This window comes from Mustela putorius, unplaced genomic scaffold (genome assembly GCF_011764305.1).
Source record: "Mustela putorius furo isolate JIRA1106 unplaced genomic scaffold, ASM1176430v1.1 tig00003962_pilon_pilon_pilon, whole genome shotgun sequence".
Classification (NCBI taxonomy): domain Eukaryota; kingdom Metazoa; phylum Chordata; class Mammalia; order Carnivora; family Mustelidae; genus Mustela; species Mustela putorius.
Window position 1 is genome coordinate 23898678 of NW_025422106.1, and position 18264 is coordinate 23916941.

Here is an 18264-nt window from a genome sequence, read left to right on the forward strand (position 1 = left end):
ACTACCTGTTGTCCTGGCATATAACCAACAGCAGAATTTTGCCGGTTTTCTTTCTTTTTAAAAGATTTTATTTATTTATCTGACAGAGAGAGGGAGAGATCACAAGTAGGCAGAGCAGCAGGCGGGGGCGGGGGAGCAGGCTCCCTGCTGAGCAGAGAGCCCGATGTGGAGCTCCTTTTCAGGACCCTGAGATCATGACCTAAGGCGAAGGCAGAGGCTTTAACCCACTGAGCCACCAAGGTGCGCTTGCCGGTTTTCTTTATCAAATTCAATTTACAAATTATAAACAAAGCAACCAGTGGCTACACAATTCAGCAAAAAGCTTAAATACACATTGCTAAATTGTTAACATAGCCCTTTCTGCTGAGCTGGGGGTGACTTACCTTAGAGTACAGCACTGTGGCTCCCACATAATCCTTCTTCTGAAATTTTTTATTTCCTTCTTCTCTGTAGAAAGGAGGAGCATTGGGGTCCTTTCCCACAAGGTAACCGCTAGCGAGACTTTTTAAAAACGTCTCATCCTCAGGCCTTCATGAAGAAATAAACAAAAAAGAGCACACATTTGTTATTTCAAGAGAAGCTCCTAACCATTGAACTTGAAATGGGAGTACCTATAAAACCCTGGGATTGTGTCATGTAATGTGAATGGGGAAGAGTGGCCTTGCCTAAAACAATGGATTCTTTGCTAATAATTTCCTTCTTCTCTACTCCCTTTCTACCTTTAAAAACCTTCCCTTTCCTGTAGCCCTTTGGAGCTCCCCTCTACTTGCCAGATGGGATGCCGCTCAACTTTTTCTTTTTTTTTTTTTTTTTTAAGATTTACTTATTTGAGAGAGTGCGCATAAGCAGAGGGAAGACGTAGAGGGAAAGGGAGAAGCAGGTTCCCCTCTGATCAAGGAGCCCGATATAGGGCTTAATCCCAGGACCTTGGAATCACGACCTGAAGGCATATACTTAACTGAGCCACCCAGGCAACCCAAGATGGTGCTCAATTTATGAATCAATTAATAAAGCCAATTTGATTTTTAAAATTTACTTGGTTGACTTGTATTTAACAAAGGAAATCACACAGCAATTCTTTTTTTTTTTTTAAGATTTTTATTTATTTATTTGATAGACAGAGATTACAAGTAGGCAGAGAAGCATGCAGAGAGAGAGGAGGAAGCAGGTTCCCTGCTGAGCAGAGAGCCGATGTGGGGCTGGATCCCAGGACCCTGAGACCATGACCTGAGCTGAAGGCAGAGGCTTTAACCCACTGAGCCACCCAGGCGCCCCAATTCTTTTTTTTTTTTTTTAAGATTTATTTATTTATTTATTTGCGAGAGAGAGCGAGAGCGAGAGAGAGAGCGCGCGCACAAGCAGGGGGAGCAGCCAAGGGAGAGGGAGAAGCAGGCTCTCCAATCAGCAGGGAGCCCGATCCCATGACCCTGGGATCATGACCTGAAGCCAAAATCAACAGTCAGATGCTTAACCAACTAAGTTGCCAGGTGGCCCTAACACAACAATTCCTTGGTACTGTTTTTTCAAGTAATTCTGAAAGTATTTTAGCCTGAAAAGCTAAAAAAAAAAAGTATACAAATGCTCTATATTATAGTAAAATTAAGAAATTTGATCTAATACACACACAAATATACACATATACTGGCAATGGAGACTATACCTTTCTTCCATCAAGGAGAAATACTATAGAAGACCCTAGGTTCTCTCTTTGACTGTAAAGCAATAAAGTAAAATACGCATAACGTGAAAACTAAAAATTCTCTTAAGCAACTCTTGGGTCAAAGAAATCAAAATCAAAACTTAAGAATGTTTAGAAAAGTGTATTTCAAATTTTTGCTTACAAAGACCTGTAGTAGGGAATAGCTTTTAAATTATGATTCAGGGGCGCCTGGGTGGCTCAGTGGGTTAAGCCGCTGCATTCGGCTCAGATCATGATCTCAGGGTCCTGGGATCCAGTCCCACATCGGGCTCTCTGCTCGGCAGGGAGCCTGCTTCCTCCTCTCTCTCTCTCTGCCTGCCTCTCTGCCTACTTGTGATCTCTCTCTGTCAAATAAATAAGTAAAATCTTAAAAATAAATAAATAAATTATGATTCGGTATGATGCATCTGAGTACGTATATATTGAAATTTCACAAAACGTTACTATGCATGAGTTAATATCAAATACCTTATTAGTATTTAAACACAATATAGAAAAAATCTCAACACAAAAACAAAAATTAAAAAAGATTTAATTTAATTAAAAAATTTAATTTAAAAGGTGCTTGTGGCACCTGCATGGCTCAGTTGGTTAAGCATCCCAACTCTTGATTTCAGCTCAGGTCATGATCTCAGAGTCCTGAATTGAGCCCCATGTTCGGCTTTGTGCTCGGTGCAGAGTCTGCTTGTCCCTCTCCCTCCGCTCCTCCCCACACTGGGGCTCTCTCTTTAAAATAAATAAATAAAATCTTTAAAGTGTGCTTGTCTGCTTTAAATAAATTCCAGTCTAAAACACTATGAGGACTATACCCCATGCATATCTGGTGTACCATAAGGCGTGTTCTTTTTTATTTTTGTGTTAAATTAGGTTAACCCCGAAAATCCTAGTTCAAACGAAAAGATTGTGGTGAACTGCAAAACTCTTCTTGCCTAACAATGGATATTCTTTATCCTAATCCAAAATGATGATAAATTCAATATTGTCTAATTGTTCTTCAGGGCAATTAACAACTTAGCTGCAATCATTTTCTTTTCTTTAGGTACCAAGTTAACTCAGTAATTGATTGAAAGTTTTCAAAAGCAACTGGATGTTCTATCCTTTGTTTTTTTTTTTTAACATTTCAAACTTTCTTCTGGAATAGTACAATAAGAATTCAAGGAAGTGAGATAAAACAATTTTTCTAATTAATCTTTTTATGGTGATAAAATATACATGAAAAAATTTACATTTTAGCCATTTTTAAGTATACAGTTCAGTGGCATTGGGCTCACTCATAATATTGTACAATCATCACTACCATCCATTTCCAGAACTTCGTCACCACTGCAAATTGATACTCTGTACTCATCAAAAGATAACTCCCCACTCCTCCTTCTCCGTAGCCTCTGATAACCTCTATTCTATGTTCTGTCTCTATGAATTTGTTTATTCTAGGTACTTCAGGAAGTGGAATCATACAATATTTACCCTTTTATGCCTGGCTTATTTCACTTAGCATCCTATTCCCAGGATTCATCCCTATTGTAGCATGTATCAGAATTTCATCTTTTATGGATGCAGAATATTCTATTCTATGTACATACCAAATTTTGTTTATCCATTTATCTGTGGATGGACACTTGGGTTGTTTCCATTTTGGACTATTGTGAAAAATACTGTCATAAACACTGGTGTACAAATATATCTGTGCAAGTTCTGTTTTCAATTCTTTGGGGGTACAAATGTAAAAGCGGGACTGCTGGATCATACAGTAATCCTAGTTTTAATTTTTTTTAAAGATTTTATTTACTTATTTGACAGAAAGCACCAGCTGGGGGAGAGGGAGAGGAAGAAACAAACTCCCTATTGAGCAGGGAGCCCAACAAGGGACTTTAGTCCAGGACCCTGGGATCATGATGTGAACTGAAGGCAGACGATTAACCCACTGAGCCACCCAGGCGCCTAATTTTTATTTCTAAAAAAGTTCTAATTTTTTGAAGAATTACACTGTTCTCCAGAGTGGCTATACCACTTTACATTCCCACCAGCAATGCACAAAGGCTCCAGTTTCTCTACATCCTCACTGACGCGTGCTATTTTTGTTTTGTTTTGTTTTGTTTTTTTCCCTAGGAGTCATCCTAATGAATGTGAGGTATTATTTCATTGTAGTTTTGATTTGCATTTCCCTAGTGACTTTTCATGTGCTTATTGGCCATTTATATATCCTCTTGGGAGAACTACTTGAGTAATTTGTCCATCTTTTAAAGTTTTTTATTTTTTTAATTTGAGAGAGAATGAGTAAGTGAGAGCATAAGCAGTGGGGAGGGCCAGAGGGAGAGGGAGAAGCAGACTCCCTGCTCAGAAGGGAGCCTGATGTGAGGCTTGATCCCAGGACCCCAGGATCATGACCTGAGCTAGAGGCAGACACTTAACTGACTGAGCCACCCAGGTGCCCTTTTTGTCCATTTTTTTTTTTTTCAAGAAAGAATTTTTTTTAAATTAATTTATTTATTTGAGAGAGAGAGAGAGTGAGAGAGAGCATGAGCGAGGAGAAGGTCAGGGAGAAGCAGACTCCCCATGGAGCTGGGAGCCCGATGCGGGACTCGATCCCGGGACTCCAGGATCATGACCTGAGCTGAAGGCAGTCGTCCAACCAACTGAGCCACCCAGGCATCCCTTGTCCATTTTTTAATAGGTTGTTTGTTCTCTTGCTGTTGAGTGTAAGAGTTTGCTATATATTCTAAATATTAATTCTTATCAGATATGTGATTTACCAGTATTTTCTCCCATTCTCTGGAATACTTTTTTTTTATTTGACAGACAGAGTAGGCAGAGAGGCAGGCAGGGAGAGAGAGGAAGAAGCGGGCTCCCTGCTGAGCAGAGAGCCCGATACGGGGCTCAATCCCAGGACCCCGGGATCATGACCCCTGTGGGATGCTTTTTTAAAAAAAGTCTTTTTATTTTTATTTTTAGTAATCTCTCTGCCTAATGTGGGGCTTGAACTTATGACCCTGACATTAAGAGTCGCATGCTCTATTGATTGAACCAGTCAGGTGCCCTCCCATGGGTTGCCTTTTTACTCTGTTATTATCTTTTTATGCACAAAGTATTTTAATTTTCATTTGTTGTCTATTTTTTCTTTTGTTGTCAGTGTCTCTGGTGTTGTATCCAAGAAAATACTGCCAGCCGGTCATAAGCTTTTGCCTCAGGTTTTCTTCTAAAAGTTAGTTTTAGTGCTGAAGTTTTAAGTCCCTGGGCTATTTTGAGTTAGCTTTTGTATCTGGTATAAGGTAAAGGTCCAACTTCATTCTTTTCATGTGGATTCTAATTAGGGAGCAGACAGAAAGAATCAAGATTCTTCTTCCAGTCTTGCCTTTTCTCTCTAGACACCTATAAAGGGAAAGCCTCTCTTGTCAACCAGCAAAGCATCAAGTCCTAGCCTCAGCACAGGGTACAGAGGATAGTACGTCTGATAATTTTTTTGTTTTTCATGACTGACTTTTTTGAAGACTCAGGACAAGAAATGTTCCACACTCTGGTTTTGTGTCACTGCTTCCTCATGATCAGGTTCAGATTAAACAATTCTTGTCAAGGATATTAGTACATAGACGAATCTGTATATTTCCTATTGCTTCAAGTCAGGAGACATATAATATCAAGTAGTCCCCACTGATGATGCTAAGTTTGGCTGCCTGCTTAAAGTGGTGATTGTGGATCTCTCCAATGTAAAGATACCTTTCCCTCTGAACTTAGTAAGTAATCTGAGGGTCATACTTTTAAACCATGTGAATAACCTGTTCCAATGGGCTTTCTTCTAATGGTTTGAACATCCATCGATGACCACTGCCGCAATCAGTTATTATCCTGGGTTATAAAATGGTGATTTTCTAGTTCTATCATTATTTCTAAATTTATTAATTGGCTTTCTGTAAGACAAATGTTTCCTCCTTTCTTTTACTTATTTATGTCTTTGAGTATAGCCATAGACTTAAAATAATTCAATGTTAGAAACTATTTTTAGGGGTGCCTGGGTGGCTCAGAGGGTTAAGCCTCTGCCTTTGGCTCAGCTTATGATCCCAGGGTCCTGGGATCGAGCCCCACATCGGGCTCTCTGCTCAGCAAGGAGCCTGCTTCCCCCCCTCTCTCTGCCTGCTTCTCTGCCTACTTGTGATCTCTCTCTCTCTGTCAAATAAATAAATAAAATCTTAAAAGAAAAAAAAAAGAAACTTTTTATAATACATTTTGATGCTCCATTTGTTCTAAATTTGGCCAGTGGGAACCTCTTCAGGTTGTCCCTTATGTTCTCTTTATATACAAATCCATTAGTCTTTTAATGCTTCCTTGCTTTCTGGTACAACAAGGTTTGCCAGCTGAATCAGTATAAAATCAAAACAAACAGTGTGAATAATGAGTCTGTTTAGGATTTCCCAGGCAGTGAGATATTATTAATTGTGGGGGAGGGTCATTGTCCTCAAAAGGACAATACTGATAAAAGTTACCTATCTTGGGAAAACATTCCTCAAAGACTAAACCAGCAAGAAAGAAAAGTATATGCCTGGGTTTAAACTTTAAAGGCCCAATTCATACTTTTATTTAATGGACATTCATACAGAGTGTAAGTTTAAATGTTTTGGTCATTTCAGATTATGATTGAATAGTTTTACAAACAAGTCTTCAGAGCTACCTTGTTCTAAGTAAAGCAGTTTGGGGATGAAGCAGTGACAGATACATAGAAAAAATTAAAATGGAGGCAATTATTAACTACAGGGAAAACAAGAATTGTACAAGAAGAGAAATGTAATTCAAAGTCTATGATTCATATGAGTAGTATTTACATAGACATTTGTTTAACCAACATTATATTCTATTGATTATATTACATTAAAAGCTATAATATAGTTACGATGATGAGGCAAAAACAAAGTATATACATGTGATTTGGAGTTAAGAGCAAAATTTGACATCTATAGCTAAAAGTTCAAAAAACAGCAGTATTAGTATACTGTTTAGAAATATGAAATTAAATACCCAAGAAAACAATTAAAGCAGCATCCTCTGGGAAATGGGAATGGGGAAGAATGAGACAAAGGGTTGCTGTTTTTATAAGTTGTGAATTACTATTTGACTTCTTGGGCTATATGTGTATTATTCCGATAAAAATTTCAACTAAAAATGGAAAATATGGGGCACCTGGGTGGCTCAGTCATTAAGCATCTGCCTTTGGCTCAGGTCGTGATCCCAGGGTCCTGGGATGGAGCCTCACATTGGGCTCCCTGCTGGGCAGGAAGCCTGCTTTCCCACTCCCCCTGCTTGTGTTCCTTCTCTCACTGTGTCTACAGCAAATAAAAAAATAAAATCTTTTAAAAAATAAAGGAAAATGTTTCCATTAATTAATTTTAAAAAGATTTTATTTGTTAGATCAAGAAGGAGAGTGAGCACAAGCAGGGGGCGTGGCAGGCAGAGGGAGAAATGGGCTCCCCACTGAGCAGGGAGCTCGATGTTGGACTTGATCCCAGGACCCTAGGATAATGACCTGAGCCAAAGGCTCAGTGGCTTAAGTAACCAAGCCACTCAGGCATCCTGAAAAAAATAAAATAACCTAGTCTACACATTTTTACAGGATATTTCCACTAGTCTTTAAGAATCAAATGATCCCTGCATTATATGAACTATTTCAGAGCATAGAAAACAATGGGAAGTTCTTCAGTTCGTGCTAGAAAGCCACCATAACCCAGATACCAAGAGTTGACAAAGCATGGGCACATGCACATACATGCACACACACAAGAATATGAAAGCTAATATAATTAATGAACACAGATATGAAATTAAAAGTATCAGAAAATTGAATCAAGCCATGTTAAAAGAAAGATGGATAATAGAGTTTATCTCCAGAACAGTTCAACTTCAGTACATATACAAATGTAAGTCCTATAGTAACAAATCAAAGGAGAAAAGGAAAATGACTGTTTCATCCAAAATATATTAAAAAATAGTATTTGATAAAATTCAATACCTATTTATGATACAATATAGGCAACTTCCCTTAAACTGAAAACGGGTATGCACTATAAACCTATGGCAAATGTCCTAACTGGCTGTTACTATTCAATATTGCACTGGAGGTCTAACTAATGCTATGATAATTAAAAGATAAAATAAGGGATAAAATATTAGAAAAGAGGATTATTCTTTGTAGATACAGCTATTTACATAAAAATTCCAAGTGAATTGGCATAAAAACAATAAAATATGTGAAAATACAGTTAGTGGGCCAGTTATAAGATGAGAAAAAATTCCTAGCTTTTATTTATACCACCAATTATCAGTTAGAAAATGTAATTGGGGGAGAAAAAGTCTTATTCACAATAATAAAAACTTACAATAAGTAAGAATAAATCTAAGAGGGAAAGTATAAGACTCATACAAAGAAAACAATAAAACTTAAGGAACTTAAGGCTATAAAAGACGCCTTAAACAAATGGCAAGACATACCCTTTACTTGGATGAGGAAATTTAACATTGTAAAGATGTCAAGTCTCCTTAACTGTATCTATAAATCCAACATAATCCCCAATAAAAACCCAGTATTGTTTTTTTGAAGAACATATTTACTTGACAGAGAGAGAGAGCACAAGTAGGCAGAGCAGTAGGCAGTGGAAGAGGCAGAAGCAGGTTCTCCACCGAGCAGGGAGCCTGATGCAGGGCTTGATCCCGGTACCCTGGGATCATAACCTGAACCAAAGGCAGATGCTTAACTGACTGAGCCACCCAAGTGCCCCCCAAACCCAGTATTTTTTACGGATCCTGACAAGCCAACAAAAGTTACAAGGGGGAAATGTACAGAAAATACCCAAGATATTCTTGAAAAAGAATCAGTATACATGTGTGTGGGAACATGGCCTAAGAGAAGCCATGTCTATACCAGACTTCCATGCTTTTGCGTGCTCCTTCCTTCTACTTCTGATAATAAAATCTCAGGGAGAAAACCATTTCTTGTGGCTGAAAAAGGAATACCCCAATGTGGCAAAGGGGTTGAGCACGTGCTAATAGGCCTGGACAATCAGAAAGGCCCCAAACCTTTGGTTGAAAGGATTCACTGGCAGTCAAAATCAGGTTGATTGGAGTCCAATCCAGACCTATTCTGCCCAAACTCTCAGGGAAGATGGCCTCTTTTCTTGTGGTTCAGGTTGTGCTCAAGCCTACCAATGTTTATTATGTCCATCAGGTGTAGAGTTTGTCTGAGAGATGAAGAGATAAAGTCTGATGCCATCCAAGGCCATGGATTAAAATCTGCCTTTGGATATCCTAGTTTCATAGTGTGCACATTTCCTAAATGAGCTAGGTTTCTGTCCCTTGAAACTGACAGAATTCTAATATGATACTATAAAGTCACAGTAAAAACCCTTTAGTTTTGGCATAGAAATGGAGTCTAGGGCACCTGGGTGGCTCAGTGGGTTAAAGCCTCTGCCTTCCGGCTCAGGTCATGATCTCAGGGTCCTGGGATCGAGCCCCACATTAGGCTCTCTGCTCAGCAGGGAGCCTGCTTCCTTCCTCTCTCTCTCTGCCTGCCTCTCTGCCTACTTGTGATCTCTGTCTGTCAAATAAATAAATAAAATCTTAAAAAAAAAAAAGTATTTTTATAATCTTGGAGTAGACCATCCTAAGCAAGAGACCTAACTCAAAAGCCATAAAAAATGACAGATAAACCTATATAAAAATGAAAGCAAACACAATTTATATACAATGCAAAAACACTGCAAGTAAAACAAAGAGAAATAGGAGACTAGGAGAAAAATTAGTCACATATATAGCAAAGAATTATATGGCCAGAGTTTTAAAGATCTCCTATAAATTCATAAAAGACAGACAACCCAGTAGAAAAATGGGCAAAGGACACAAACGAACAGCTTATAGAAGGAATATAGATGGGCTGTGATGTTAGAAATGATGCATTCCTTCACTAGTAATCAGAAAAATGCAAAACAAAACAAAATGAAACAAAACAAGTACTAGATATTTTTATCCTGAAGTTTGGCAAAATTAAAATCAAAGACTTGCTTTCTAGTGTCCTCAAGGATTATACAGAAGTGATTTTCATACATTGTTCATGGTAAACTGGTGAAGTCTTTTTGGAGAACAATTTGTCAGTATTTATTAAATTTTAAAATACTCATAACAAGTGATTGCAACCATACCTCTTCTAAGAATCTATCTTAAATTCTTAAATACATATACAAAAACATATAAAAAAAAGTTGTCCAGATGCCTTTGTGGCTCAATTGGTTAAGCATCTGCCTTTGGCTCAGGTCATGATCCCAGGGTCCTTGGGTCAGGTCCTGCATCAGGCTCCTAGAACACCAGGGAGCGTGCTTCTCCCTCTGCCTGCCTCTTTCCTTGCTTGTGTGCACACACTCTCTCTGACATATGAATAAATAAAATATTAAAAAAAAAAAAGCTGTTCACTGTCACATTGTGTGTAACAGTAAAAATACAAGTGGAAATAACATAATTGCCCCTTGGAGCGCCTGGGTGGCTCAGTGGGTTAAGCCTCTGCCTTCGCCTCAAGTCATGATCTCAGGGTCCTGGGATTGAGCCCCCCATCGGGTTCTCTAGTCAGTGGGAAGCCTGCTTCCCTCTCTCTCTCTCTGTCTGCCTCTCTGCCTACATGTAATCTCTGTCAAATAAATAAATAAATATCTTTATTTATTTAATAAATAAAATCTTTTAAAAAATATATAATATAAATAAAATATATAATATATATTTTATTATATATAACATATATGTTATAAAATATACATATAATTGCCCCTCAACAGGGAAAGAATAACTACATTATGGCATAACTATACACGTAATATCATGGGGTTGCCCAAAAGATCACGGTGTGACATTGGAGAAAACATCCTAGAATAAAGCACATAATATTATCCAACAGAATAAAGAAACAGATATGCATATAGTTATTTACAATTATAGGAGAATATATAAAAGAACTAAAAAACTCCAATAAACAGTGGTTATTTCTGTGGAACTGAATGAGAAGGGTAAAAGAGAAACTTTCCTGTTAAACTTCATTAAATATCATTTCAAATATGATGAATGTATTTCTAACTTTTGAACATTTGTGAAAAAGAAGACTAACAAGCAGACAAAAAAATAAACAAACCCCAAACCCAACTATTACCCTAATTGTACCTAGTTTATACCCAAACTACCAAGGCTGAATGCTGTGCTTGTTATTTCTTCCAACCAAAATCTGAGTTCCTGCTATTTGCGAGACACTATTGATAGTCGCCGGCACAGAGATAAAGATGTTAACACTGAACTTCAAAGGTATGCATTAAAAGCTCTCATTTATATGTCATATTGAGTAGCAATATGTGCCAGTTGATAAAGAGCTTTGTACATATTTCCAAACTGTCATCCGATCAGTATTTATTAAATACCTGGGTTTTTGTTTTGTTTTTTTGACAGAGCACTGCTCTTGTCTGCAGAGAGAGAGACACAGACAAGATGTACCCTCATGGAGGTTATAGTTCAGTAGTGAAGATAGACAATAAGCAAATGACTACACAAATATATAAAGGAAAGTTAGGTAGTGTTGTAAATGTATAAAAAGTGAAGGTGAGCCAGTTGGGACACAAGAGAAGGCTTTCCTGAGGAAAGATGTGGGTGACCCGGAAGGATGAGCAGAACTTAATTCGGGTGTAGAGGAGAAGAGAGAAACCAGGAAAAGCATTTCAGGCAGAAGAAATAAAGGGAGTCAAGGCCGTGTGGCAACAAGCAGCAGAGTGCATGTCAAGAAGTTAAAGGCCCATATGCTGAGAATTGGAGTGGGGTGAAGAGGAGGCCAGGCAGGGACACTTGGGTTGCTCAGTTGGTTAAGCATCAGCTTTCGACTCAGATCACAATCCTGGGGTCCTGGGATGGAGCTCCACATCGGGCTCCCTGCTTGGCAGGGAGGAAGTCTGCTTCTCCCTCTCACTCCCCTCCTCTGCTCTCGCATGCTCTCTCTCTCTCAAATAAATAAATAAAATCTTTAAAAGACAAAAAAAAAAGGGGGCACCTGGGTGGCTCAGTGGGTTAAGGCTCTGCCTTCGGCTCAGGTTGTGGTCTCAGAGTCCTGCGATCGAGCCCTGCTTCCCACCCCCTCTCTCTGCCTGCTGCTCTACCCACTTGTAATCTCTCTCTCTGTCAAATAAATAAATAAAATCTTTAAAAAAAAAGAAAAGAAAAAAAAAAAGAGGAAGCCAGGTAGATAGGCAGTGGCCAACTGCAATGTCTTGCTGGCTATATTAAGTTGAGAAATTAGGCTTTCTTTTAAGAACAAAGAAGATTCCTGAAGGACTTCAAGTGAGAGCAATAGAATCTGATTTCTGTTTTGAAAAATGATTCCTGTTGGGGTAGAGGAAATAGTCTGGAGGGAGGTAAGTATGCATCTGGGAAACAAGACAGTCATGGTCTGGCTACTGGTACTAACTTGGATCAGGGAGGTCAAGGGAGCACATTGTTTCTTTTGGTCAAATTCCCACCAAATTAGTGGCTTAAAACAAACAAAAATGTGTTATCTTAAAGTTCTGTCATGGAGCTCAATGGGTTAAAATCCAAGTGTTGATAAAGATGTGTTGCTTTCTGGAGGCTCCAGGGGAGAATCTGCTTTCTTAACCTTTTCCAGTTTCTTTCTTTCTTTTTTTTTTTTAAAGATTTTATTTATTTATTTGACAGAGAGAAATCACAAGTAGATGGAGAGGCAGGCAGAGAGAGAGAGAGGGAAGCAGGCTCCCCGCTGAGCAGAGAGCCCGATGCGGGACTCGACCCCAGGACCCTGAGATCATGACCCGAGCCGAAGGCAGCGGCTTAACCCACTGAGCCACCCAGGCGCCCCGCTTTTCCAGTTTCTAGAGGCTGCCTACATTCTCTGGCTTGTAGCTCCCTTTCTCTACCTTCAAAACCTGCAGTGCTGCATCTCTCTGACGATTCTTTCACTAGTTCTATCTCCCTCTGACCCTTCTGCTTCCCTTCTCCACTTTGTAGGATTCTTGTGATTACACTGGGCTCACTGGAATAATCCATGCTACTCTGCCTATCTTAAACTTGGCTCATTGGCAATCTTAATCCTACTTGCAAACTTAATAACTTAACATATTTGTAAATTCCAGGGATTTGGATGCAGAGAACATTGGATTATACACCTACCAAGCAGGAAAAGGGGGAGAATGACCTTGATTTTATTGCAAAATTTTAAATATGTTTCGCGGCTCTCTTGGGGATTACAAAATGAATCCCTGATTCATTTATCATCTTCAGTTAGTACTTTTGCCATTTCCCAAACTATACAGACGAACCTTAAAACAATTTACCTCCATTTGCCCATTTGTCTATTACCATGTCTCACTTCTAAATGTTCTAAGTCTCATAAAAACATTATTACTATCACTGTTTTAAATAATGATTTTAAAAATATTTAGTCACATATTTATCTTTTCTGGTACCTTTCATTCCTTTCTGCAACTGCATGCTTCTATCTGGGATGATTTTTTTTTTTTTTTAAGATTTTATTTATTTGAGAGAGAATGAGAGAGAGTGCAAGAGTGGGGACGGTCAGCGGGAGAAGCAGACTCCCTGATGAGCAGGGAGCCTGACACTGGACTTCGTCCTGGGACTCCAGGATCATGACCTGAGCTGAAGGCAGTCACTCAACCAACTGAGACACCCAGGCACCCTGGGATGATTTTTCTTTAACTAGGAACTTCTTCAATATTTCTTGAGGCTCTAATCTGCAGAAGATGGTCTCTCAGAATTTTTTTTTTTTTTGGCGGGGGGAGAGGGGTTTTTGAAAATACCTTTATTTTGTATTCATTTTTGAAAGGTACTTTATTACTTTTTACTTTTAATTTTTTATTTAAAAAAATTTTTAATGTAATCTCTACTCCCAACATAGGGCTTAAATTTATGACCCTGAGGTTAAGAGTCACAAACTCTCCCGACTGAGTCAGCCAGGTGCCCCACATGTCTAGTAATCTTTTAATGTGTTCCTGACTGTGCACAGAAGACCCAATAAAGCTAGATGACATTTTCCACTGTCAAAGTACCCCCTCTCCTATTTTAGGCAGATAGGATTAGGGGCCGGCTAACCTTCATCTAATTGAAAATTGAATTGGATCAGGGTGGGGCTACCATTTTGTTTCTTTTTTTCTTAAGATTTTTTAAAAAATGTAATCTGTACATCCAACATGGGGCTCAAACTCACAACCCCAAAATCACGAGTTGCACACTCTACTGACTGAGCCAGTAACCCCTGGTTTCTCCCTGTTCCTTGGTTTAGTCCTCCTAAGTTTGTTTGTTTGTTTTAAGATTTTATTTATTTATCTGACAGAGAGAGAGAATACAAGCAGGGGGAGTGGGAGAGGGAGAAGCAGGCCTCCTGCTGAGCAGGGAGCCAGACTTGGGACTCAATCCAAGGACCCTGGGATCATGACCTGAGCCAAAGGCAGATGCTTAATGACTGAGCCCCCCAGGTAACCCCTCCTAAGCTTTTGGCTGAAAGCCTGAAAGGTCTCTGTTTCCTCATGCCTAAAATCTTTGGTCTCAGGACATTTTGAGCTTAGATTTTTAACCTACCATACTACAGATGTTCAAAATCTGGCAAAGGTGTTAAGGGGGAGAACATTTGTTCCAAGCCCCTTTCTACTAGTGGGATCTTACTCACCATTGTTGAGACAGTAGAAATTTTATTCTGCCTTTTTGGTCAGCCTCTTGCACTTCCTAAGAACTCAGTAAATGTCCCAGGAGATAAACCTACTGTTTGGGCCTTGAATTTGGGCCTCCTCTATTTTTTAAAACATTTATTTTTTTAGGAATCTCTACACCCAATGTGGGGCTCAAACTCATGATCCCATGATCAAGAGTTGCATGCTCCACTGACTAAGCCAGCCACACCACCCCCCATGAATTATTTTAAAATACAGAATGGTTGGGGCGCCTGGGTGGCTCAGTGGGTTAATACCCCTGACTTTGGCTCGGGTCATGATCCCAGAGTCCTGGGATTGAGCCCCACATCGGGTTCTCTGTTCAGAGGGGAGTCTCCTTCCCCTCCACCCCCACCGCGTCTGCCTCTCTGCCTACTTGTAATCTCTGTGTGTCAAATAAACAAATAAAATCTTGAAAAAAAAAATTACAGAATGGTTCATAGGTTTCTAGCTTTAGGAACTGAAATAGGCAGTGCAATTTACTAAGATAGGTACCACTAGAAAGGACTATGAGTTTGATTTTGGGTATGTTGAATTTTAAGGTTCATAACATTATATTTTTTATTTGACAGAGAGATTGATATATACAGAGAGAGAGCACGTGCATGCGCAAGCAGGGGGAACGGCAAGCCAAGAGAGAGAGGGAGAAGCAGGCTTCCCTCTGAGGAGGCACTCAATCTCAGGACCCTGGGATCACAGCCTAAGCCAAAGGCAGACACTTAACAGACTGAGCCACCCAGGAGCCCCTGAATTTTAAGTATCTTTGAGACTTTAAGTAGTCCGCTGGATTTAGAGATTTGAGTCTCAGAAGAGAGGTGAGAGCTGGACATAGAATTTTCAAGGTAATCAGCATATAGGATGTAACTGACGTCATGGGTATGAATGAGACTATCAGTTGAGAAAACACAGCGGAAAGGAAAGAGCCTAGGGGCACCTGGGTGGTTCAGTTGGTTGGGCGACTGACTGCCTTTGGCTCAGGTCATGATCCTGGAGTCCCGGGATGAAGTCCCTCATCAGGCTCTGTGCTTGGCAGGGAGTCTGCTTCTCCCTCTGACTGTCTCCCCTCTCATGCTCTTTCTCGCTCACTCTCTCTCTCTCAAGTAAATAAAATCTTTTTTTTTAAATTTTTATTTATTTGACAGAGATCACAAGTAGGCAGAGAGGCAGGCAGAGAGAGAGAGATAGAGAGGGCTGAGCAGAGAGCCTGATGCAGGGCTCATCCCAGGACCCTGAGATCATGACCTGGGCTGAAGGCAGAGGCTTAACCCACTGAGCCACCCAGGTGCCCTAATAAATAAAATCTTTAAAGAAAAAAAAAGAGAGAGTCTAGGCTGGAGTCTGGAGGAACTCCAACATTAAATGACCAGGCAAATTCTCTTGGTTTACATTCCTTTCAGTACACCAAAAATTCAAATGATTCTTGTGGATTATGACATCTTGCTGTTAGCAAACCATACCAAATTACCTTTGGATAACTCTGCCTATTACTATTTCATCAACAGGTGTCTACCATCTTTAGAAATTCTATAAAGGGAATCCACACATCCTGCAGAGCTTTAGACATTATTTTTCAAGTTGTAGGTCACGACTGAGTGGGTTATGAAATCAATTTAGTGGGTCCTGATTACTATTATTTTTTAAAGATTTTATTTATATATTTGGGGGGAGGGGAGAGGGAGAGACATCTTAAGCAGACTTTATGCTGAGTGCAGAGCCTGACAAGGGGCTTGATCCCACGACCCTGAGATCATGACCTGAGCCAAAACTAAGACTTGGTAGCTTAACTGACTGTGCCACCCAGCCTCCCTGATTAGTATTTTTATTTATTTGTATTTTTAATTTTTTTAAAAAAATTTTATTATCTTTTAAAATATTTTATTTATTTACCTGAGAGAGAGCATGAGCGAGAGAGTGCTACCAGCAGCAAGGGCAGAGGAAGAGGAGAAAGGAGACTCCCCGCTGAGCAGGGAGCCAAATGTGGGCCTTGATGTCAGGACCCTGAGGTCATGACCTGAGCTGAAGGAAGTTGCTTAACCAACTGAGCCTCCCAGGTGCCCCTATTTGTACTTTTTAAAGATTTATTTATTTTAAAGAGAGAGAGAGAAGGGAGAGAGCACGCACGGGGTGGGGGGGAGGGAGAGGGAGTAACTGCTATGTGGACTCCCCACCAAGCACGGAGCCCCACACAGGGCTGGATCCCAGGATCCTGAGATCACCACCTGAGCCAAAATAAAGAGTCAGATGGTTAAGCAACTGAGGTACCCAGGCACCCCTAATTAGCATTTTAAAATGAGAGAGAGGAAAATATCAAAGTATACCATAGATAGTAAGCATCTACATTCTGTTCCAAGGTGAACTGATCCAATATGTGACTTGAGTGGCCCTGTATGACCCCCAAATTTCTATCTCTAGCCCAATGCTTGCCCCTAAATGCCATGCTCATTTCGAAAGCTCCACTTGGATGTCTATTAGACATCTCAATCTGAACAATGAACCCCTGATCTTCTTTCCCCAAAAGCTCCATCTGCCGCCCTCCCAGGTGATGGTAAATTCATCCCTCTTAGGCCTATATCCCCAAGCCACGTTTTACCTCTTTCATTCTCCAACACAGTACATCTCATCTTCTTCTCATCATTCCCTCAACTTCTTTAGGGAATTCTATTATGTCTACCTTCAGAATCTAGCCACTTCTCACCTACCTTAACCACTACCACTCCAGTCCAAATTATCATCACCTCATCTCTCACCCAGATGAACGCACACGCCTACCAACAGGTTTCTCTAATTCCACACCCTCTCTTCTATAGACTATTCTCAACACTGGAGTCAGAGTGATCCCTTGAAACAGGAGTCAGCAAACTCTTCCTATGGAAAGTCTGAGAGTAAACATTTAGTTTTTTTGGGTCAAGAGGAAAATCAAGGCTATTACAGAGGTGTATCTACAACAAAAGAGAAGATAAATTTCTATTAAATTTTTGAGAAAATTACAATAATTGAGTTTAATTTTTTGTAATACAGATCTACTTTTAAAAAAATACTTATTTGAGGGGCACCTGGGTGGCCAATGGGTTAAAGCCTCTGCCTTCGGTTCAGGTCATGATTTCAGGATCCTGGGATCAAGCCCCACATCGGGCTCTCTGCTCAGCAGGGAGCCTGCTTCTTCCTCTCTCTCTCTCTGCCTGCCTCTCTGCCTACTTGTGATCTCTGTCAAGTAAATAAAATCTTTAAAAAAAAAACAAAAAACAAAAACTTATTTGAGGGGTGCCTTTGTAGCTCAGTGGGTTAAGCCTCTGCCTTCCGCTCAGGTCATGATCTCAGGGTTCTGGGATCAAGCCTCGCATCCGGCTCTCAGCGCTCTGCTCAGCAGGGAGCCTGCTCCCCCATCCCCTGCCTGCCTCTCTGCCTACCTGTGATCTCTCTCTCTGTCAAATAAATAAATTTTTTTTTTTAATTTTTAAAAGATTTTATTTATTTATTTGACAGAGATCACAAGTAGGCAGAGAGGCAGGCAGTGGGTGGGGATGGAGTGGGGAGGAGGCTCCCAGCTGAGCAGAGAGCCCAATGCAGGGCTTGATCCTAGGACCCTGGGATCATGACTTGAGCTGAAGGCAGAGGCTTTAACCCACTGAGCCACCCAGGTACCCCTCAACTTCCATCTTTTCAGCAAAACCATAAGTGATCACACTATTTAATACTACAACCTCCAATCTCACTCCTGGCACTGCCTATTTCCCTTACCCTGTTCTATTTTAATTTTTTTTCTATTATACATCGCACTTTTAACATACTATATACTTTGCTTATTTATGTTTACTGTCTGTCCCACCTTTG

General features: G+C 40.0%; 1 protein-coding gene across 3 annotated transcripts in view; it reads right to left on the reverse strand.

Moving 5' to 3' along the window:
* The window catches only part of SMYD4 (SET and MYND domain containing 4), a 53810-nt gene that overhangs the window by 33294 nt on the left and 2252 nt on the right, over nucleotides 1-18264 (reverse strand). For all 3 annotated transcript variants that reach the window (XM_045070000.1, XM_045069998.1, XM_045069999.1), the window contains exon 3: nucleotides 384-528. In XM_045070000.1, the coding sequence (XP_044925935.1) occupies nucleotides 384-528 (145 nt within the window). The remainder of the gene's footprint in view (nucleotides 1-383; nucleotides 529-18264) is intronic.